Source organism: Cucurbita pepo, chromosome LG07 (assembly GCF_002806865.2).
Source record: "Cucurbita pepo subsp. pepo cultivar mu-cu-16 chromosome LG07, ASM280686v2, whole genome shotgun sequence".
Lineage (NCBI taxonomy): Eukaryota > Viridiplantae > Streptophyta > Magnoliopsida > Cucurbitales > Cucurbitaceae > Cucurbita > Cucurbita pepo.
The window spans coordinates 4635388-4658978 of NC_036644.1; the positions used below are offsets into that span (position 1 = coordinate 4635388).

Below are 23591 nucleotides of genomic sequence, written 5' to 3' on the forward strand. Positions count from 1 at the left end.
TCAACAAACCACCACCAAGTTTCGGTAGCTTTAAGAGATAAGTCAGGTTAACTCTTGAATTTTAGACTTAGGTACAACTAATCACATGACCCTTCACTCACATTGTTTTAAAACATATAAACTATGTTCCAGTAATCGAAATATTATAGTTGCAAATGGAATCAGTGTCACGATTGCAGACGTAGGTGATGTATTCATTTTTCAAACCCTTAAACGAAAAGACGTCCTACACATACCAAAACTATCTAATAGTCTCCTTTCGTACCAAGCTTATCCATGACATCCACTATTGTGTTATTTTCTCCTTGCATGTTGCGTGTTTCAAGACCAAAACTTGAGACCGACAATTGAATTTGCTAAGGAATTGAATAGCCTATACTATCAATTGCTTGAGAGAACAAGTTGTCGTACACTTTTTCATATCTTAGTTCCTCGGGTAAAGATGTGATTTGGTTACATCACTTCTTCATGGGTCATCCCTCCTTTAGAACCATGAAAGTTATGTTTTTAAATTTGTATTAAGGACTCCAAGTCTCTGATTTTTCGAGTGATAAACGTGAATTTGTCCAACATAATCGTGTTATCCCTCATTTAGAACCATGAAAGTTATGTTTTCAAATTTGTATCAAGGACTCCAAGTCTCTGATTTTTTGAGTGATAAACGTGAATTTGTCCAACATAATCGTGTTATCTTTTTCCATTAATCAAAATAAAAACTCTACCCATTGAGTGATAAACGTGAATTTGTCCAACATAATCGTGTTATCTTTTTCCATTAATCAAAATAAAAACTCTACCCATTTTCATTTTATTCATAATGATATATGGGGACTCTTCGTTTCTCAATTAATTGATGATTATACTTGGGCCACATGACTATTTCTTCTCAAATAAAAATTCAATGTTAGTAATATTATTCATGCCTTCGACTTAATGACTCAGATCCAATTTGGAGTCAAAATAAAAATATATCGACAATGCTAGAGATTATTTCAATCAAACATTATCCCCATATTTTTTATCTCAAGGCATTATCCATGATTTTTCATGTGTTATTACCACACTAAAATATTGTAGCAGAAATATAACACATTTTAAACACTGGGATGGAGTTACTATAAATAGCATTATAAATAGCATTTGATTCATAATTTGTTATAAAACTTTATTTATTATTTTAATTCTATAATTTATCGTAGAGAATTTATTTATTAAAGTGGAGTACCTTGTCTGATTTCTTTTGTGAAAAGACTTACTATGTAAAAGACAGATTTTTTTATGAATGAAATTTAGACTTTCACCCTTATAAATTATTTAGACTTTTACACTTGTAAATTTGACTTTCACCGTTGTAAATTAGAGCATCATCTTCTTTCAAGCAATTCTTGTGTTATATTGCATCTAAGTCATTCATTTTGTTTCAAGTAATTCTTATGTTATATGGCATCTGAGCCATTTTGTTTCAAGTAATTTTTGTGTTCTTGTGTTATATGGCATCTGAGCCGCAATTCTTGCGTATTGCTCTGAGCTATTCAGAGCTATTCATTTTGTTTCAAGCAATTCATGTGTTATAGCCATGTGTTATATTGCATGTTAGAGCCATTCGTGGTATATTGCATCTAAACCGAGCAATTCTTGTGTTATATTGCATCTAAGTCATTCATGGTCAAATTCGATTGTGAAGTGACTCAATTTAGAACAATTTAAATCCTGTCTCGATCAAATTTGACTCAATTTAAATCAAATCTTGATCAAATTCGACTCAATTTAAATCAAACCTTGATCAAATTCGATCAAATCTGACTCAATTTAAATCGAACCTCGATCAAATTCGACTCAATTTAAATCAAACCTGGATCAAATTCGACTGTAGAATGACTCAATTTAGAACAAAGTTTTAAATTTTGCTGCTAGACCTTTTACCCTAAGAAGTAATCTACTTCTAACTTTTCATTCAAATTTTGTACTTTTATTCCAGAGTTCTTATTAACTATCAAACAGTCACGTGCTTATGTATATATATATATCAACAACGAACCTGTATTAGAAAGACCAACGAAATCCAGATCAAACATGGTACGTAGGAAAACAGATAACACAACTACGCATAAATAACCACAGCAAAACAAAAGCCCTTTGCGGTAAAGGACTAAATCCAACCTACAATCTCAATTTGATAGAAATCAATACACAATCTATGTACAGAAGAAGAAACCTTTGGTTACTGCCACTCTTCAAATACAAATTCTTTATCCATTTCAACAATAGGAAACCTTTTCATATTCTTTTTTCAATCTGGAATGAAGAAATCAAACCTCACGTCCACCGAACCGGATGTCTCTCCCTTATCTTTGTATTCTATGTTCGTTATCGTTCCACTCTCGTCTTCTTCTTGATATTCTCTTTTCACCCTCCTCACAGGTACTGTCACAGAATAAATGGTTCCAAGATCAGCATCTGCTGACATGCTCAACTCAACTTTATCCTTCGATTCAATTTCTACGAAATCTGATAGAGCTCGCACTATGTTGCTAACAATCTTCCGTTTAGCCTCGTCACTAACAGCGCATCGGTCCGCAAACAGGATCATCTTTAGTCGCTGCTTGGCGATCAGTGCGTTGGAGTTTCTCTTAGATGCTGGAGTTGGAAATAAAATTCTCCAAGCCAAGTTTAAACGCTCAAAGAAGTTCATGTTTATGGCATTCATAAGGAAGGTTTCAGCTTCTTGGCTCGATGTCGTCTTTGACGATAGTTCATAACTTCCTGAGCTTCCAGTAGTTATATGAGAAACGCCACGCCTATTACGACTATCAATTGCCATGTTGCGCCATTTTAGTGCAACTTCCTGAATGCAAGGCCCTCCCCTTGAAAAACCAGAGAATTCAACCTAGGATGAAGCACATACAATAAGCATCAAGGCATATATGCAATTGTTTCCAGAGAAAAAAATCAAAATGCAGCAAAACTACCAATGAATTAATTATTCGATTCAGTGAAAGAACGTGTCGGTCAATACATGATCTGTAAGGGTGGTCTTTCTGGTTCCAGATAGTCTACATCTATAGCAGGAAGGGAAGGAGGGAAATCCATTAGTGTAGAAATAACATAAATATTAGTGCGCTCCAAGTAACCGACTTCGTTACTGTGTCAGGATGAGGTGAGAATCTAAGGAGTATTTTGGGAAAGCGAAGACATAGGGTGACAGTTTTGGACTCGGGAGTTCGAGTTGGGAGAGAAGCTGAACTCATAGATTTTTCTTTAGGCCTGTCTCTCTACGATTTTCCTTTTGATTCAGTGTAAACCTATCAAATATTTACATTCGAAAAATGAAAGATGCTGAAATAGACATGATCTGTTTTCGCAACTAATTGACTTGTGTGTAACTATCTCACAATCGTCAGAACAGCCAGAAATACTAAATAGCGTGCACTGTGATTTGGTCAGTCTAGTGAAAAGTAGTCCATTATCGCTGCATGATAAGAAAGAATCTGGATTATGTTACATCACATTCTTCAGTCTACCCAAAATCTAATTTTTACAAGGTGGGTCTGGCAAGTTGTGCATGTTCCCGGGATTTTTTTTATAAGAACACAATAAATATATTCAATAAAGAAGGCATAAAAGAACAGCCTAGTGGACTTGTTCTAAATAGACCAAATTAATCTTCTCCGGGAAGGATAACCAGCTGCTAAGCTCTCTATCGAAACATCGTCTCCTAGCACCCAGGTTCCATGATTGACTATCACAACTCCAGAAAAATTTGAGTCACAGTCAATACTTTTCAGCATCGTTGTGGGGAATGTTAATATTCAAGTATTTCGACTGAAATTTTGTCTGCCACGGGGACAACCCTTTTATTTAATTGTTGANAAAAAAAAAAAAAAAAAAAAAAAAAAAAAAAAAACTGCTGTAAAGAAGTCAAATCGATCCAGATATCCTCCCAAAATCGAATTTTGTTACTAGCCCCAGGTTTAAACTTGACAAAACAGAAGAAAGGGTCGTTTCTATGCGAACCAGGTCGTTTTTGGCTATATCTGCAAGATTTCTTACCAAAAACATGCAAGGAGGTTTCATCTATCCCAAGAGATACTCTAATAGACTACATTTTATGTTATAAAGTTCTCAAGGAGGTTTATCTTTGAGAATCCTATTGCTGTAGACTACGAGAGACTCGTTCTGCAATGATATAGAACCATTGGAATCAAGGCCTTTGTGTCAATTAGGTCATTAAGTCTAATCCATGCGCGCTACAAGGGATTGTCGGGTAAAATGAAGCAAAAAAANAAAAAAAAAAAAAAAAAAAAAAAAAAAAAAAAAAAAATTGCTACAAATTCACATGGAACCCTAGAATTCTCGAATACAGTTTACTAATCTGAAAAATAATTGTAGTAATGCAAAAAATCCAAACTGCAGAGATAGGGTTAATACGACCTCCAATTCATAAATGCCGCATGAGCAAGAAAACATTTACACCGAAACTCAGAATTCATATCTTCCAGGCACCAAATTCCACATTTACACAAAATTTCCAACGATTAGGCAACCGAAGGAACAATTAACAGAAGAATTGGAAGAAAATACAGAGAGATGAAAAGAGGAGAAGTTGGGGACCTTTGAAGAGCGAAAAGGAGTCCGAAGAGGGTGAGGATGGTGAGAGCAGAGTGTTGCGGAGACTCTGAGATCTCCAGAAACCGCCATTAGCGTTAAGAGCTGTGCAATGCTCCGTCGAGTGCTGTGTGTTCGTTCGTTCCCCCTCGGCCTTCGGCTGGGCGCCGTATTGTCTTGGAGCGGACAGAAACCACTCTCAAGAGCTTCTGTGCAGGGTAAGGAGCACCGGTATTGATTTTAACGTATCAAACGCTGTCGTTTTCACCTCTCTTATTTGCCTATTTTATTCCATTATTTTTCTAAAATATTATTTTTCGTATATATGTGCATCTAGAGATATCCATGGGGTGAGACAAGGTACTAATCCCGGCCCCCGTCCCCGACCCCGTCTCCCCTTCTATTTTAATTTCTATCTACGAAATTTTTCATTTATTTTTGTCGGGATCGAACATGTATTAAACCCAAAATTCAAAAATCGATTAGACACAAAGTTAAAAGTTTAAGGGCTTATTAGACATATTTTTGTAAGGTCGGACCAAATATACATGAATCAAAAAGCTTAGAAACTTAGAAAATATGTTTGAAATTTAACATTTTGTTCGTTTTTTTTCTCTAGAGATTTGCATGTCCAAGAATTTACTCTTTACGAGACACTGAATGATAGATTGTGTCGATGATGCATGAAAACAAACTTTAGAGTTATGAATAGCATTAGATATATTTGAACGGTACGTCATGTTCTTTCGATCAATCTTGTTCAGTAGAACTAAACCAGATGATTTGTGTATGAAGAGTTTATGAACGGGGTCTTATTTGAAGTAGAATTTAGATGTGGGGCCTATTCGTTGTTTGGTAGTAGAATATGATGGAATGAGTTACTCGTTGAAACACCAACTTTCAAAGGAACTAGATATCACACTGTGCAAAAGAAAACCTAAGCATGAAAAGAGATTTAGAATCATATCTTTACTATGCCATGTGTTCGGACTTATAGACTCGTCTCGATCGACAAAGGGACAAACAAGGTTGTCTAGAGATTGGAGTCGCTTCTCTTTCCTTGTTGGTGCCTCGTAGAAAGTAAGGGGTAGCTAGCTAACCTTAATAGAGCTCAATTGGTGGGAGGGTTACGCATGCACCTAGGATTTGACTTAGATTGGTTCCGATAGGGTAGTGCCGGGAGAGTTGATGAGATTTGATTGTGCCTTTATGGGCAATGTGAGCTAATAAACTTGAACTAGTAGAACTAACTTGTGGAGAATTGTTAGCCGACTTAATAGAATAAGCTACTAACTTATGGAGCTAACTTATTAAGTAATTACAGGAGAATTGGTAGTAGTTGCCAAATTGTGGACCAAGTTTTGTGGCGGTGAACCATGTGCTTTAATTAGGAAGATTGTCAGTAGTTTTTAACGTGATCGAAAGTTTAGGAAACAAGTGAGTGCTTTCTCAAGGTCAATACTCATGAAAAGTATGTTTTTTTTTCGCGACAGAACAACAAAAGAGAATTGAAAAGCTAAGTGCTTAAGTTTACTTTGTTCCGAAAGCTCTCTCCCCTCAAATTTTTCGTTTGCCTCTTTTACTTGTTTCGACATATTTCAATCGTGGGTCAAATCCAACAAGTAATTGGTACTTATTACATATTGTCACCTTATTTAGAGCTTTGTTGATATAAATCCAGAGACATCAATCATACAATACACTTCAATGAAGATGTGAAGAAAATGTTGTTGAAATTATCAAAAGATATTTCAATTCATGCCACATCAAACAAGAATAGAGTTTCATTGTTATAAATTTTGATAGATCATAGTTTAGAATAATTTAAAGTTGTTGTTTCTTGAATGTATTTTAAAGTTTATTTACAGAGTGGCTAATTATGGCCATAAAGAATAGAAAGTGGCTAATTATGGTTCAAATTAGGAAAGTTAAACTATTGAAAAGCTTAAGGGAAGGTTAAAGAGTTTTCATTTTGAGGCTATATAATGTCATATATGTTATCCATGCTAGATCAACTTGGAAAATAAATATAGTAAAATGAGCATTTGTGCTTTCTTTTAGCCAATGGTTAAGTTTCTTTCTAGAATCATTCAAACTTGACATGATCAATCTTGTTTGTGGAGTGATTCGAATCTCAAACAAGTGTTCTTGCTTTGAGATATTCGATCAACAAGGTAATCCGAATCTTACTCCCCTTGTAGTGATTTTCATATTATTTGATGTCAGATCTTTCTTTTGAGTTGATTTCATATCATTTGTGGTTGATGCACAGCTATAACGTCCCATCTTTCTTCTTTTGGAATAAGACTGGGCCCCATAAGGTGGGACAAATGAACCTTGTAGCCAACAACTTATTTAGCTGTTTTTTCAATTTGACTAGCTTTGCGAGAGCCATCAGATATGCATTCTTTGCTAGAGGTTTTACCCCAGTAGAAGTTCAATCTCGTGGTCGATGTCCTTATGAAGGGGTAATGTCTTTGGAAGTTTTTTTTGGCATGATGTTAGCATAACTATACACGACATCTCTGACTTCATTTAGAACAGGTTCAACGGTGGTTACTTCTTTCACCATCGATATAGCCATGAACGTGGGCTCTTCTCGGGTGAGCCCTCTCTTCAATTGTAATGTCGAGATCATTCTTATATTGTCAAGTTGTTTGATTGTGGCGGGAATTACGGTAGGATTGCAATCAATGATCATGATATACTTCACCAATGGCATTAGGATGACTTTTGTTCAAGGAGGAAATCCATTCACAGTACCACATCAAAGTCGTCCATGCGCACTAGGATCATATCCATTTTTTCTGATCAAGCCCCTAATTTTAGGGAGATTCTCTTGGAGATCCCAACGATAGGTAAGACCTCTAAATTAACCGCTTTCATCTTTCAGAAGTCCTTTTCTATCTTTTGTTCCCGTCGGTGGGCTTCATGTTCAGAGATGAAATTGTGAGTTGCACCAGAATTTATTAGGGCGCTCTTACTCGGTTGAGAATAGATTACAACATCAACTCATTCTTGTAGTGTCGTGATCTTCTTCCTTATCTCCCACTAGTTCGATTTTAGGGCCGTTGCCCCCTTATACTACAACTTGAAGGGCACTAAGTGTAGCTTGATGAGGGCATTGAGGGATTTTGTGGGAGCCTTTACATAAGAGACATTGTATGAGCATTGACGGTTGCTTTTGTTGGATGAAAGTCCCACATCGGCTAATTTAGGAAATGATCATGGGTTTATAATCAAAGAATACTATTTTCATTGGTATGAGGAGGAAGCCCAAAGCAAAGCCATGAGAGCTTATGCTCAAAGTGGATAATATCATACCATTGTGGAGAGTCCTATTCATCTAATAGGTTTATGTGGGGGTAAGGTCCTTTATATGAGTCCATATACCTATTTTGAGGTGACCTATAGGTTTAAAAGGTCTATTCTCGGTGCTTGTTTCTTTTGGAAGTTTGCTTCACCATCGAAGTCCAGGAGTGTTTCTGAGGTGGTGAATGCAGCGATAAGATCTTAAACATTTTATTTATATAGTTTTGTCTTTGCCCATGGCTGCAATCCCTCGACAAAACATAATACTTATATTTCTCCATCATGTCCCGGATATCCAGAATCAACGCGAAGAATTACTTAACATAGTCCCTTATTCTTTCGGTGTGTCTTAGTTCCCACCGTTTTCATCTTGCTACAAACTTAACATTTTTTGGGGATGAATTGAGTCGAATACTCTCTCTTGAGGTCTTCCCATGAGTTGATGGTGCATGACCCACTTTGACTATCATTCACCTTCGAACCCCACCAGAGTTTTGCATCGTCCACGAAATGCATTGTGGCGAGTATAACTTTTAGGTCCTAAAAAAAAAGTTTCTACATCAAAGATACCGTTTTTCAATTCTTTGGCTTCTCAGTTTCCTTCAACGGCTTTGGGTTTCAGGATTTTCAGTTTATTCAATCTAACATGAGCTTGGCCTGGGGTGTGATTCTCTACGGCCCTCATGGTCAAACTCACTTGGGTGTTTATCTCGATCATCTCTCCCTTGATGGTATCAATTGTTGTTACGAAGTCTTCAGCCAATTTGTTGAACAACTTCAGCATGGTCTTTTGTAAATCATCTACCTCTTCAACATGATCCTCAATGTGTGCGACGGAGTTATTAGGGCTACCTCCACATTTTGAGCTAATCATTCACGTAACTCTTCCTTCTAGGGAGTCGACCCTAAATATCAATTTTTTGATCGACAACCCATCTAGTCGAGCATTGATAGCATCTATACTCCCAATTTTTCTATCTAGTTTCACTAGCCGATTTTCTATGAAATGTACCGTGTCAGGCATCTCTTTCAAGAACATCATTTATTCTTCCATCAAGGTAAGTCAGTCGGCTTGTGATTTAGGTGTCGACTTTATCATTGACATTGTTTCGGTCTCGATGCATCAAAAAGCTAACAAACCTTTGATACCACTTGTCACAATCACACTTTCTTGACAGTGGACTAGCAATTTTGCGGTATTTGTTCTAACCTAGCGAACAAGTTAGCTATGTAAAAATCAGACTTCGTGGACAATTCTAATATATGATCGAGCCTCGAGCCACAATTTGAGAGAAAATATTTTAGAAAACGTGGGCGAGAAAAATCATTGAAAATAAGTTGAAAGTAAACATCGTGAAATCAATTGCAGGAGTAGACATGAATTTGTTATAATACAATATAAAATGAAACAAGAAAGTAATACAACATTAAAGCAAGTAAAGGAGGCTTGAAATGCTACATGCATGCGACCATGAGAAATACGTCCTATACAAGCATGACTGTGATATTTGGAGAAGAAGAGAACCCGAGAGAGAGAATTTGGACCTTTTTTCTTCATCAATAACTAAAAATTACATTTTTGCCCTTTCTCACTTTTGAACATAAGGGGGACAAATGTATTAGATGTATTTTATATATTTTTGAAATAAGATTTCCCAATTGCATAAGAAAAAAAAAACATTTTTATATAATTTAACCTATAGTTTTTTTTATAATTATTTCAATTAAAACTTTATTATATAAATTAAATATGACTTACCAAAAATTCTATATCTAATAAAAATCCAATTTTTTTTAACTTTTTAAAAGGTTTTAAGAATATTGGTGAAAATTTTAAAAGTTTAGATTTTTGTTCGAGAGAATATATGAAGTTAAGGGATATCTTTACTAATTTAACCTTCACAAATGTCATAATTACCCTAAAAAAGTTACCATGTTTNAAAAAAAAAAAAAAAAAAAAAAAAAAAAAAAAAAATCTAATTTATTTATTTTAGTTTATAATCGTAAAATGAAATAAGACATATATGTATGAGTTCACGAACTTCTAATCTTCCCAGTGAATCAGATTGGTACTAGGGTTTCTTATTCAACCTTCGGACCTTATCGACGGGCTTCAATTTGTGGGGTTCGATTTTCGAATCTCTCGGGTAAGCACCAATTCATCTTCAATCTCTTCTTCTTCTTCGTTTCGTAATGTGGATGCCACTTTTCAATTTTTCATATCATGTGCATGGACCTGTTAATTGTGGTCGGTGATGATGGCTTAATCCTTGCTTCTACGAGAATTTCTAGTTTATAGTTGCATGGGGGTTTTTTTGCGCAGGGTTCTTCTGTAATCGCTAAACGTGAAAGAATATGTACTCGTCTAGAGGCAGTGGTAACTACGGACAGCAGTCCTCGTCATATGCTGCGCAGACTGGATATGGCCAAAATGTATGCTCTCCATTTTTTTATTCGATTTCTGCATGTCTTTCGAACCTTGAATCCTTGTCTTGTTATTTTATTTGGCATACAATTATCGATTTTTTTGATGTTTTGATACGCGGTCCGTTTTATATTCAATTTCTGCGTGCCTTTCGAACCTTAACCATTCGTCGATTTTTGATGTTGTGATACGCTCTTCGCATTTGTTTTGGTATCCAGTCGTCGTCGTTAGAGTTTTATTCAAGACGTGTGATATATGGTATATATAATTCTCTCTTGCGCTGAAAACCTTACTCATTATTTTGATATGCTATTTACCTTTTTAAAAATCTAGTATTGATGAATATCGTTAGGGTTTTTTTTGTTCCTTTTATTTCAACAATCAATAGTTTTATGGCTGTTTCAAGGGATCTTTATGAATAAGGCAGTATAAAATTAGGGAAATGATTATTCCTCCTTTTTGTGGGTTCATAAAATTTAGTGACTACTTTTACCCTTGTTCTCTTACTATGATCGCTTTCTGGTGCTTTTGTAGTTGGGAAGTGTCTACCCGGGGAATTCTGTTGGGGGACCCGACTCTCAACAACACTCCATGGCATCTAGGCACTCCTCAATGTTGGGAGCATCACAGGAAGCTGATACTGCTGCATACAGGCCACATTCATCGAGCACCACTCATTATGGAGGACAGTATGGTTCTGTGTATAGCTCAGGTGCATTGAGTGGCAAACCACAGGTTAGGTTTTCGCCCATTTAATTGTACTTTCCTTTGGACTATTATGTTATTTTGCACCACATCTTTTGTGCCAGAGTTTCTTAGCCTAAATTCATTAGGATATGGGGGAGTGGGTTTCCTATTGTGAAAGAGTTGACAATCATCGTGGTATTTGTTCAAACGTTCTGTTCATGTTATGGTGGAGATTTAATGCCAATTTCCGTGAGCTTGCACGCTTTTCCAGTTTTTCTTTCTTTTGAAACTTATAGAGTAGTATATTAAGATTTAATCCATTTGATTTCAAATAGCCTTACCTTTTTTATAAAGGATGGTTGCAAATTGGTATCCGGTAAAAGATTTGATTATCTCATGATTACCTTAGTTAAAAGATAGTTTTTGACTAACTTAATAATGTGGCAACCTCCACAATCATAGCATAGGGTAAAAATAGGTGACTACCAAGAATATGGTTGCAACTCATCAAGTATGCATTCTACATTCATTTGCATTTTTTTTCAAAACAAGAAACAAAACTCATTAATCAATGAAAAGATAAAAGTAGTACAAAAATTCAAAGACTTCAATAGTGTAGGCTGGAGATCAACGAGAAAAGGGAAAACTAAAGATCGCCCCTATAAACAGAAAAAGCCCCCCAATTATTAAAATATCAATAAGAGAATAACCAACAAACACTTTAGATGAGGTTTCCTAACGAGAAACTTTGTTCTTGATGAGTTCAAAACAATCTTCCCCATTAAGGATCTAATCTAAATTTCTTGTTAGTTACTAACTAAAATAGTAGGTTGAACCTTTGAAGATAAGTTGTCTTTTTATTTTTTTTATTTTTAAATTTATGTATTATTTATTATTTTACAGAAATGTACAGCTTACCGCTGCTTGATGGGCTTTTAGTTACATGAAATTCTTTTATAATTACAACCTTACTTTGTCAACCGTTGGAAAACTTTCTTGTAGAAGTATCTTTTTGTTGGGAGGGGGTTCTCTCTACCCTGACCCCCCTAGTTGTTCCATCTTTTGTTTTAATGCAATCTTGTTTCTTATAATAAATGATATATATGTTATGTTGAATCTAAACTATTATTAATTTATTTATGAACAAGTTGTATGTTATAGATTTTGTATAATTATTATTTTACTACATCTCATAATTTATAATATATCATAATATACATCTTTTAATTTAACAAAAATTAAATGGTTTTATTGCATGAAATACTATAGTTATCCAAGTTTTTTTTTTAATATCTTTTTAAATGTAATTTTGCATTTTAAAATTTTCAAATCAAGTCTGGATAGACCGAAACATAAAAATGTTGTTTCCATAATTTCCACCACTTTCGATCGCAAAATTCAAAAACAATTTTTAGAAACAAATCTTCCAAACACATATTGGCTGAATTTATTGGATTCAATGAATCTGAAAACATAAAACAAAATTCAGATTGTTTACCAGATAGACCCTAAATATTTCACTTGGATTCCTAGCAAAAGAATCTCTCATTAAATTGATGGAAAAAAGTATGCCAACAATAATCTGAAAACATAAAACAAAATTCAGATTGTATATCAAAAAGACCTTAAATATTTGAGTTGGAATCCTAACAAAAAATCTAACTCATTAAATTGATGTAAAGAAGCATTCCGACAATATATGAATATGAACAGTAAAATGAAATATGATTATGATATTCTGAATTCAAATTACTCATTGAAAATCCATTAATTTACCCTTTTTTGAAACAAATTTGTCCTCAAATTAAGTATCAAGAGTATTCCTTGCTAATCTCAAGGACAACGGATCCTACAATATTTGATTCTTTGAAACTTAGGATATTAAGACTAGGTAAGTGACCATCATAGTTTAATCTCATTCCTTTTAAAGCTCAGTTATTTTTCCTAGCTCCAATGACCACCCGGCCAATCTGTCTGTGGTTTACATTTATTCGAATTTGGAACACTAAATGTACTTGATATGTTGAGAATTTTTGGTAGCTTGATCATGTAAACATTGGGCCCAATTGTTTCAACAACTTCCTTGTTTATTTGAACAATCTGGTCACCAAGGATCTTGGCTTCCACATATAGGTCAAATTACTTTCCATTTCTTTGAAAACATGAAATTGGCTTTTCATTTATTAGTGGAAAGTAAAAAGTTACACCCTTACGTTCATAATCCAGAGAGACCAAAAGATACATACAAGACAGTATGTATATATTTTTTTCTGTCCTTTTTTTTATAAAAATTTAAAAGCACTAGAATATGAATTAGTTACAAAAGGAGTAAATTATCGATAAAGGACCGCATATACAATAATAGAATACTAAAAAGGAAAACAACCTTGTGGTAGGGTAGAGGAAACCCCCCACACCCCAAGAAGACAATTGCACGAGAGCACTATCTGGGTTAATGCAAGAACAGGTTTAATTTCCTAATAAAGATTTTTGTAAGATGCTTTAACATGTTGTCATGTAAGACCACATCAACTTTTAATATCACAGTTAAAAACAATGTCCCAAAGATTAGGAAATAGACAAAGAATACAAAAAATATTGAGATCATTAAGTAAAAATTTGGGAAAAACAATTAGAAAGATTGCTAATTAAATCCATATATCACTTGTTTCATTATTGTAGTTTGCTTTTGTTTTTGTGTTACTTCATGAGCTTGACTTGATTTCTGTGTTACTGAAGGCGTGGCAAACTGGCTTATTTGGGTTGTGTATCTCTTACTAGAAGCGTGAATATCGGTTTAATGCATTACCCGTTTTGGATGATTTGGTTATAACACAGTAAATGGAACATTTTAACATGAGCTTTTAGGTCATTAAACTTTTTTTTTTTCGGGTAGTTAATTTGTTGCATCTATGAGTTGTGAAATAGTGTTTTCTTTACATTTATAATTATGTTTGAAAATTGTAATTACAAATTACATTTTCCATTCGAGTGTTCCTTGTCATCTTAACTGTATCTCCCACTTCCACTAATATCACCAGTTCTGTATTCAGACCAAAAATTAGTTGGAATGCGGCCTTGTGGTCCATCCTTACGTCTTGTCAGTTGAAAGTTATGGTAAATGAATATTTGAGATTTCATTATTATCCAACAGTTATACTAAATTGTTGTCCTATTTTGCTAAATATAGGGCCCTCCACTGAGTGCCAAAGGGAATGGTGTTCCATCTGCTCTGGAAGGTCGGGGAAGCTATGCCTCAGCCATTCCTGATTCCCCCAAGTATCTGTCAAGTGACTATATATCATCTTCAAACCATGGCTATGGTCATAGAACTGGTCAGTTGTTCACTGAAAAGGTCACTGAATATCCTACTCTGGAAAGGCGGCAATATAGTGAGCATCAGAGTGCTTATTTAGGGAGGGATTTGAAAAATGATGCAGCTGGACGATTTTCTGAATCTGTTGGTTTTGGGCATCAACGTCATGTATGGTTTCTGTAGGAATATTTTTGGTCTTCTTTTATTCTTCTAGTAGTATTTCTTTTTAGAAAATAATGAGATTTGCAGTTCTGTTTATGTGTGTTCTCTTGATGGTAATCCCTCTATTGTGTTCCAACAGGCCGACTCGTATGACCGTGTTGATCAGATGTCCCTGCTTCGTCAAGAGCAGTTACTAAAATCTCAATCTCTGCAATCAGACGCCCTTGATGGGAGCTCAAGGTATAGTATTTTGGTCAGGATATTTGTATGTTGCATTAAGTCAAGGTTGGTTTGTTTTTCTACGGAAATCTGGAAGTTTGTGATTATCTGACTTTTCCAGTGGTCAAACCATATAACAACTATTGTCTTCAGGTTTTTCTTTCTGCTTTTATTGGTATTAGTCTATAGAACGAATAAAATGATTGTCTGTTTCTAATGACGCTAAGTAGCGGGACATTTCTGGCAGACAAAATGATTATCTTTCAGCAAAAGCTGCTGCTAGTCTTCATTCCACTCAAGAGTTTCTCTCTTACGGAGTAAGAGTAGATGCTGATCCTCGCAACGTATCGGTGCTCAATTCTTCTTATAGTGGTCAACATTCGACGTCAATTTTAGGGGCTGCTCCACGGAGAAATGTGGATGAACTTATCTACTCCCAAAGTTCATCAAATCCAGGTTATGGAGTGAGCTTGCCACCAGGTAGAGACTATGCTGCAGGGAAAGGGCTTCATGGAACTTCTCTCGATTCAGATTATTCAGGTAGTATGTTGACTCATAGTAGCCATCCAAGGATTGATGAACACAAAGATGATAGAGCTGGTTATCTTCGGGAATTTGAGCTTAGAGAGGAGGAGCGTCGGAGGGACCGTTTTCGCATGAGAGAGAAAGAAAAAGAAAGGGAGAAGGCACGAGAAAAAGAACGGGAGCGTGAACGAGAACGAGAAAGAGAACGGGAACGAGAACGGCGAGAACGTGAACGAGAAAGAGAGAGAGAACGAGAAAGAGAGCGGGAAAGAGAACGGGAAAGAGAGCGCATCTTGGAGAGACAGAAAGAAAGAGACAGAGAATTCAAACGTGGGCTCGAAGCTAGGCGTATAAGCACTCCACCAAGACTTTCTAAAGACAGGCGTGGTTCCTCTTTGGCAAAGGAGGGAAGATCGTTACACCGAGATTCTCCACATTATGAAGCCTTGCATAGGTGGATCTTGATGTTTTTTTTTTGACCCTCCTGTAGTTCCGCATGCAGAATCTTTTGTTGGTCCGTTATAACTAACTCGGTGTTCTTTAATGCTGAAGGCATCACTCACCCGTTAAAGAAAAAAGGAGAGAATATGTCTGCAAGGTAAAAAGATCTGGAGCTCAGTCATTCAATGATTTTGACGAGATACATCCCATTAAATATCTGGCTCCTTTTTGTTCTAGTTTAGGGACTGGATTTTATAGGAATTAAATCGCTTGCTCCAGATTTTTTCTATCTTATTCTCTCCATTGCTTCTTGGCTCTGGAATTAGTGTTGAATCCTGAAATTATCTATACCCTGGTTCTTCTCTCCCTTTTTTATATCGTTGCATCTGATTCAGAGTATCTTCACCTCCCAGAGTTTGCTTTTTCCTCATTGGTTTTCTTCTTTGTTATTCGTTGGTTCAACGTGGATTCCATTTATTCATTACCTTCCTTGGCAAGAACGAGGTTTTTTTAGTCATAAGGCCTAGTTTCTTCTCCTTCCTTCTCTATATCCTTACACCTAATATGAGTTTCTTCATGTTCCAAAAGTTCCTCTTGCATTCACTTTCTTGTTCAGTCCTCCATTTGCTCCACCGGGATTCCATTTGTTCATTGCCTTGTCTTTCCCACTCTTCTGGAACAAATTGCTCTGGTACTTTTTTTTCTCGCAATTGTGATATTTCCATGAAGTGATTTCATGTTCTTCATTTGTTCCACTTAGATTCTGTTCGCTCATTGCCTTTCTCGATTTCCCATTCTTCTGGAACAAGCTGCTTATAACATATAGTTCGTTTTGCAATTGTGATATAATCATGCATTGTTTCTGGGAGCAGCGTGGCCAATCTTCTGAGCTCCTAGATTATAGTTGGGAGTTGATTTTTATCTAAGTTATAATCTTATCTAAAAAAGATATGGAATATATATTTTTTAATTTGACAACAGATCATCGTTAATATTTCTTGTATGTATAATAGTTGAGTAAGAATATGTTAGGGTTGTGACAATGTCATGAAAGATTTTTTTTTCTTTTTCTTTTTTTTGTGTGTGTGTGTGTGTTGCAACCAATGATTTTCTGATTTGATGCCTTCCTCCCTTTGTGGGTATCGATTGTCCTCACTTGCAGGTGTGCCCGCACAGTTTAGTTGACATACAACGGGATTATTTGTCATTGGAAAAGCGATATCCTCGACTCTTTGTATCCCCAGAGTTTACAAAGGTGCATACATCATGTTATATGCGTTCTAGAAGATTTTATCAATTTATTGATGATGGTAGAGGACTTGATGTTTTCAATTATTCTAGGTTATTGTGAATTGGCCAAAGGAGAAACTTGACCTTTCCATCCATACTCCTGTCAGGTAATTCATCTTTCTCTCATGTATTTGAAACTTTTCTTGTAGCTTCTTTGGAGGTGCATTGTAAAAGAGTTTATTTACATTTTTTGTTTCCCTCTCTTTTCATTGTCACAGTTGAGGGTTCGAGATTATATTATATTGCCATTTGGGTTGAACAGTTTATTTCTGCCCATTTTGGGTGTATTTGTGTTCATGCTTGTTCTGCGTCAAAGATGAGCTTTGGTTTTATTTTACTCTTAATGTGTGTTCTGCCACTTCTATGCNAAAAAAAAAAAAAAAAAAAAAAAAAACCATAGGCAAAGTTTTTTTCAGTTCATTGAGGAAGAAGTTGTATGATAAAAGCAGAAATTCAACCATTCTGATATTTTCCATTGCTACATAATAACCTAAACTTCTTTTGATAAGAAACAATCTGTATCTTGAGCGTCTGTTTCCTCGAGGCATGCTTATTAATTGTGGATCTTATGATTGTGTGTTTTCAAATTGGTTGTTGCTCTAAAAGTTTATCGGTAAAGAAAAATGGCCATCTAATACTTCTTGTTGCTACAGTTTTGAGCATGACTTTATTGATGAAGGGATCGTATCTGGCTCAAAAGAGCTTTCCAATGAGCTTAAGGCTGGAGAACTTGAGAAATCAGATCATGTGAATATAGTATGGAATGTGAAGGTAGGTTGCTTGCAACCTGCATCTGATGTTTACTTCAGTCACTCTGTTTCTCATAAAATATTCCTTTCTGCTCTTATGGGTGTTTTGGTTCTTTGAGCTGGTTTTCTGTGTGCCCTTTCTGTATTCTCTTATTTGTTTTCAATGAAAGCATGTTTTCTCGAAAAAAAAAAAAAAAAAAAAAAACCCTTCCTTTTCGTGTGCATCTGCAAACTTCGTTGTGCTCTTATTTTGTCAATTAATGCCTTTTGAACGATCTGAGTCTTCCTGAATTGTCTCCTTGAAATTTTTGGGGTTCTTACTATTACTATTGTTAGAATGCAAATTTATATCCCTGAAATATGTATAATGAAGATATCCTAAGGGTAGGAATGTTTTCATGAGAGATATGCTTGCTGCTGTTCTGTTATACTGGATGGAGGAGGAATGGTGTTTTATGGTCTGGATTTTGATAACCCTGCTTAGATAATTGAAGATTTGACTACTTAGTTGTTTGTCACCTAAATTATGGATGCAGAATGAGGATGTTGAAGTGGAGGCTAACAGATCATTGTAGATACATGCGTAAAATTCACAAAAAATGATTGGTCATTGTACATCAACTACTTTATAGTTGGAGGAAAATAAACTCTTGTCAATCTGTACATATTTTTATCGCATAGCGATGCATCATTTTATTTTTCATCTCTTTCATTTTGAACCAAAAATCAAGAAAACAAATTCAGTACCCTGCTGCTCATGTATTTATCTTGTCTCCTGGTTCAGATTATTTTGATGAGTGGTATCAGTAAAAATGCTCTTGAGGAGTTGTCATCTGAGAGAAGTTCAGACGACCGTGTAGCCCACTTTTGCAATATCCTTAGGTTTGCAATTCTTAAGAAAGGCCGGAGTTTCATGGCAATTGGTGGTCCATGGCAATCATCTGATGGTGGTGATCCTTCAGTTGATGATGGTGCTTTAGTTCAAACAGCCCTTAGGTTCGTGTTATGTGCTACTTGTGTTTGTATGCAAGAAAGAGCTTTGCTTTGTCTTATTTGTGAACGTATTTTATCCAGGTATGCGAAGGATGTTACACAACTAGACTTGCAAAACTGCCACCACTGGAATCGTTTCTTAGAGGTTCATTTTTAAATACTGTTAAGCTTGACTGTCTGTTACCTGTATATTGCGTATCTAACTTGGTTTATTTTTTAATTATTTAAAGAGCTGACACTTGAGGGTATTTGTCTCATCAGATACACTATGATAGATATGGAAAGGATGGGGTATTGAGCCATAAAGAAGTCTCTGTATTATTTGTTCCAGATTTATCTGATTGTCTCCCTTCATTAAATGTGTGGAAGGAACAATGGCTTGCGCATAAAAAGGCTGTTGTTGAGAGAGAGCGCCAGATTGCACTGAAAAAGGAGGTTTGTGCTTTTATTGTTCTAAGTAGAGTTTTCATCAACATTAAGACATATTATTATTTTTCTGATTTCTATTTGAAGAAATTGTGGCTGGTACCTGTTAATGAAAAACACATTTTAAATGCTTCCTTGTGTGTGCAATGCAACTTTGACTGGATCATATACTGGCGTATGGGATGGTTGAGGTGAAGTTAAGATAATTGGTGGACTTTTGATTCACTTGATGTTTATGTTCCAAATTTCTATGTGTCTAATATAAGGATGCAGTGTACTGAACGAAATTTCAAAAGATGAGGGTGATATTCCAGCTGTTATGACATAATTGAGATGAACTTTTGATAGGGTGAAGAGATTGCCAAGCACACATCAATGTTATGAATCTCCTGTATTTATATATAATTTACTGAAATTTGTATGCACAATTTACCATCCTTGTCATTGAAGATTCTTTAATTCCTTTTGAGCCGTGTTGTCCAAAAATTCCTTTATATATTTGGTATTTTTGGTATTGTGTGCCTTTTCAAATAAAAGTTATTTATTCTGCATAATGTTCTCTCAAGTTCATACTGCATCGCTCTTAGATTTCTCCTATATATTTCTGCACTAAGATTATGTTAATTTCTCAGATATCCAAGGAGACAAAGGAAGGCATGGAAGGTAATTTCTGTTGCACCATCTACTTGAAATACACTATTGACTTTATATTTTACTACTAAATTGTTAACATCCCCATGCTCTTTATACTCTCAGTCAAAGAAACAGAATCAACAAAAGATACTAAAAGTGTCAGCAAGTCTGAAAAAAAGATAATGAGTGACAAAGATGACAAAGGGAATACGTCTGAGGGAAGGGGTAATGGAAGTAGCACAAAACTTGAAAGCAAGGATGAGGATGAAAGAGGCAAGGAAGCTCAGAATGTTGAGAAACCAGATCAAGAAGAAGTTGATGGTGGTACTCAGAAAAGTGGCACTGTGAAATCTGGAAAAAAGAAGATTGTCAAGAAGATAGTTAAACAAAAGGCCAAAGCGGTTGGTGATGCAGCCAACAAGAAAAATGACAAACTGGATGAAAAGGTTGATGGAGAGAAGAATTCTGACATTCCTCCGGATCCACCTTCAAATGATTCTGCTGGTGTTAAGACATTTGCAAGGAAAAAAGTAATTAGACGTGTGGCAAAAAGTGATCAGAATGAAAAAAATAAAGATGTACTTCCAAAAGAAGAGAATGAAATGGATTGCTCTGTGGATAAGTCTAAGGACAATTCAGATGTCAATGCAACAGCTACCCAAGATACTGTTGTGAAAACAACTGTGAAAAAGAAAGTAATTAAGAGGGTACCTAAAAAAAAGGTTCCTGCAGTGGTTTCTAGCGAGGAAGCTTCTAGAAAAGGTGATGGGCATGAGAAGAAGGTTACAGCAGATGAAACACTCAATGTGGAGAATCCCACTACAGATGATAAACAAGAAAAAAATATTCCTAAATCAAAGTCGACATCTTCTCCTACTACATTGAAACTGCATGATTCTGTAAATTTGAAGAAGACTGAGAAAGAGGAAATGATGAATGAAAATGAAGCTGGCAAGGAATTCAGTCCTACAACCAATTCGATTGACAAACAAAAAGTTGGTGAGAAGGATAGTAGTAATGGAAAGAGAGAAAAATCTAGAGATGGTGAACAATCAAAAGAGGAGAAGGAGAAAATGAGTAAAGATGTGTCTAAAAGCAAACCAAACAAAGAAGTAAAAGAAAAGAGAAAGTCCGAAGAACCTCCTCGACATCCTGGGTTGATTCTACGAGCTAAAGGGAGCAAGGATTCCAAAGTAGGTTGATTTTAGCCAGATCCATTTGCATGAGTAGTTTGACAGTGCATCCTTTAATTTTAATAATATATCTTAATTGTATATCTTGTTTTTATTATGCAATACAGTTTCGGTCATTGTCGCTTTCCCTTGACTCACTCTTGGAGTATACAGACAAAGACATTGAAGAATCGACATTTGAGGTACCTCCTTGCTGCAATGAAGATTTTCATTACCTTCTGTTCACGAAGTTCATTCTGTATTAGAGCTTTCTACTTACTGATTCAAAGCAGTATTTACTGGTTTTTTGCTACTTACACATTGCTTTATTCTTTTTCCTTCACAGCTTTCACTATTTGCTGAATCACTGAATGAAATGCTTCAGTATCAGATGGGAAGCCGAATTTTAACTTTCCTCCAGGTTGCATGAACCTTTGAGGCAGTTAAATTATTGTTCTGATGATCTTAAAGGTTTATATATTTATTTTATCTTTTATTTTGGCGTAGAAATTGCGTGTCAAGTTTGTGGCAAAGAGAAATCAACGAAAGCGGCCGCGGGAGGAATTACACAAGGAAGACAAAAAAAAATCATCACCCAAACGGTCAAAGACTATTGACGTTCCTAAATCTATCGATCAGGAAACATCAGGTGCATCTCAAGTGGATGCCGTAACACCTGCAGTGGAGGGGAACAACTCAGCTGGTCATGTTGATGAGATGAAGATGGAAACTGAAACAGATTACGAGCCTGAAGAAGAGCCTGAAGAAGATCCTGAAGAAGATCCTGAAGAAGACCCTGAAGAAGATCCTGAAGAATGCGAGGAACTGGAGGACGCGAGTTCTCAACACAATTCATCTAATGAGGCATCTCTCCTCTCTATTCTCCATCCCCAATAACTTTTCCTTGACTTGTGCTTTATAATATTAAGTTTTTGTTTTTTTTTTTTTTTTTCCGTATTCTATATTTTAGATTTCTAATGTATTGTGTGCCTCGGCTCATTTAATGTTATTGCATCATGCATAAGTTCAGTGAGCTACTGCCTCAGTGTGCTTTGAACTTCATTAACTTTTGTTACGTGTTATATTAATTTTTATAAATTTCTATTCCACAAGATAATATTTTGAAATTGTGTTATGTTTTCCTTGTGATAATAGAACGACGTGGATGCTATGGTTGAAAACAATGAAGAGAATGCTACAACGGGAGCCAATGAAGAGATTGAGTTGAACGAAGAGGGGAAGACAGCATCAAATAAAGAGCCTGAAAATGTTGCACCGAATCAACCTGACGATCCCAAAGGGTCCGAACCGGAGAGCCTCAGCAAGAAAACGACGGAGTCTGTTGAAAAAGGGACAGACAACGAGATGAAGAAGAAAGAGGCTTCACCTCCCAAGGAGGCAGTGGTAGACAAGGAGCTACTGCAGGTAAGTTTTACGAACCTTACAACCTAAATTCTTCAGAATTCAAATTAATTTACGTTGCTAATTTTGGTTAATCTGAAACAGGCTTTTCGGTTCTTCGATCGAAACTTAGTTGGCTATATTCGGGTAAAAAATCTAAACCTTCTTTGATATTAACTGATTCCCAGCGAGGGAATTAAGAACTCACAGCAGTTTTGTGGTAATCTATCAGGTTGAAGATATGAGAATGATGATCCACAGCATGGGGAAGTTCCTTTCTCACAGGGATGTAAAGGTGGGTAGTTGGTTGGTTGGTTGGTTGGTTGGTTGGTTGGTTGGTTGGTTGGTTGTAACATAAAATTGTGAATATATACAGATATTGATGAATGGTTTTGACCTCTCTCTCTCCTCTTATCAGGAACTTGTTCACAGTGCATTGTTGGAGTCGAACACTGGAAGGGATGATCGGATCCTGTATGGCAAACTTGTACGAATGTCTGACCTTTGAAATTGTAGTNCTTTATGCAATAATTTTTGTGTTCTCATTTATGATTGAATGAGAATGTCAATCCTCTTTCTTTTTTCTTTTTTTACCGTTTCTTTGTTAGTTTTTTTGCCTGACTGATTGTTTGAAGAACTGGGCAGTTTTGAATGTTTCCATGTTCATACCTCAGAATTTTAGGCATTACTAGAAGATTGTAATACAAAAATAATTGCAGCTTATTATAAATTTGTTCAATTATTACTCTTTTTATACTTTGTGGGGGAATATATACAATACTTTAATGTACTTCTATATAGTACAAGAAAATTGTTATTATGTATCTAAAACATATTGACATATATTAGTAAATTTATTTTTAATCATGCTATTTTGTTAATTTAAAAAATGTTTTAACAAATTTCTTGATTTCTTGCTTTGAATTTCTGGAAATATCCCTTTTTTGAGTGAACATAAAGTATTTTGTTTTTATTTTTTTAAAATTGTTAAATTTGAGTAAAATTCTAAGAAACAGAAACAAAAATTTAAAACTATTTATGTTCACATAGTTTTTTTTTTTATTTTTTTTTTTTATTTTTATTTTTTATGTTCATTTTGAGATGGAAGCTTTTGTTTACTTTTATTGTTTTATATATCGAATAACCATATTAAAAGTTGGATAGAACTTTTGTTTTAAAAGAGGAAAAAGATACATATTTCATACCATAATAAATAACAGTTTAGCTGTCACATT

The 23591-nt window shown here is 35.4% G+C and overlaps 2 protein-coding genes across 2 annotated transcripts; one reads left to right on the plus strand and one right to left on the minus strand.

The window, feature by feature from the left end:
- Positions 1-2061: 2061 nt before the first annotated feature.
- LOC111799260 (cell division topological specificity factor homolog, chloroplastic) lies at positions 2062-4839 on the minus strand. Its single transcript, XM_023682733.1, has 2 exons — positions 4612-4839; positions 2062-2887 (listed from the first exon to the last, which is right to left on the minus strand). The coding sequence occupies exons 1-2, from the start codon at positions 4696-4698 to the stop codon at positions 2291-2293; spliced, it is 684 nt and encodes a 227-aa protein (XP_023538501.1). The 5' UTR covers positions 4699-4839; the 3' UTR covers positions 2062-2290.
- A 5111-nt stretch (positions 4840-9950) lies between these two features.
- Positions 9951-22878, plus strand: LOC111798292 (cell division cycle and apoptosis regulator protein 1-like). The gene is made up of 22 exons (XM_023681353.1): positions 9951-10064; positions 10241-10350; positions 10877-11077; positions 14220-14513; positions 14647-14747; positions 14974-15705; positions 15804-15849; positions 16855-16947; positions 17034-17089; positions 17636-17753; positions 18516-18727; positions 18806-18869; positions 18986-19159; positions 19783-19813; positions 19907-20976; positions 21084-21158; positions 21302-21376; positions 21463-21819; positions 22111-22380; positions 22462-22503; positions 22589-22651; positions 22775-22878. The coding sequence occupies exons 2-22, from the start codon at positions 10273-10275 to the stop codon at positions 22862-22864; spliced, it is 4242 nt and encodes a 1413-aa protein (XP_023537121.1). The 5' UTR covers positions 9951-10064; positions 10241-10272; the 3' UTR covers positions 22865-22878.
- The last annotated feature ends 713 nt before the right edge of the window (positions 22879-23591 follow it).

What these genes read in the sequence shown, in the direction of transcription:
- LOC111799260 (XM_023682733.1), bottom strand. Translation starts at nt 4,698, where the DNA reads ATGGCGGTTTCTGGAGATCTCAGAGTCTCCGCAACACTCTGCTCTCAC. An exon ending in CTCCTTTTCGCTCTTCAAAG is followed by an intron (nt 2,888 to 4,611) that starts GTCCCCAACTTC and finishes GCTTCATCCTAG; the next exon opens with GTTGAATTCTCTGGTTTTTC.
- LOC111798292 (XM_023681353.1), top strand. Translation starts at nt 10,273, where the DNA reads ATGTACTCGTCTAGAGGCAGTGGTAACTACGGACAGCAGTCCTCGTCA. An exon ending in GTTTTGGGCATCAACGTCAT is followed by an intron (nt 14,514 to 14,646) that starts GTATGGTTTCTG and finishes GTGTTCCAACAG; the next exon opens with GCCGACTCGTATGACCGTGT. An exon ending in GCCCTTGATGGGAGCTCAAG is followed by an intron (nt 14,748 to 14,973) that starts GTATAGTATTTT and finishes CATTTCTGGCAG; the next exon opens with ACAAAATGATTATCTTTCAG.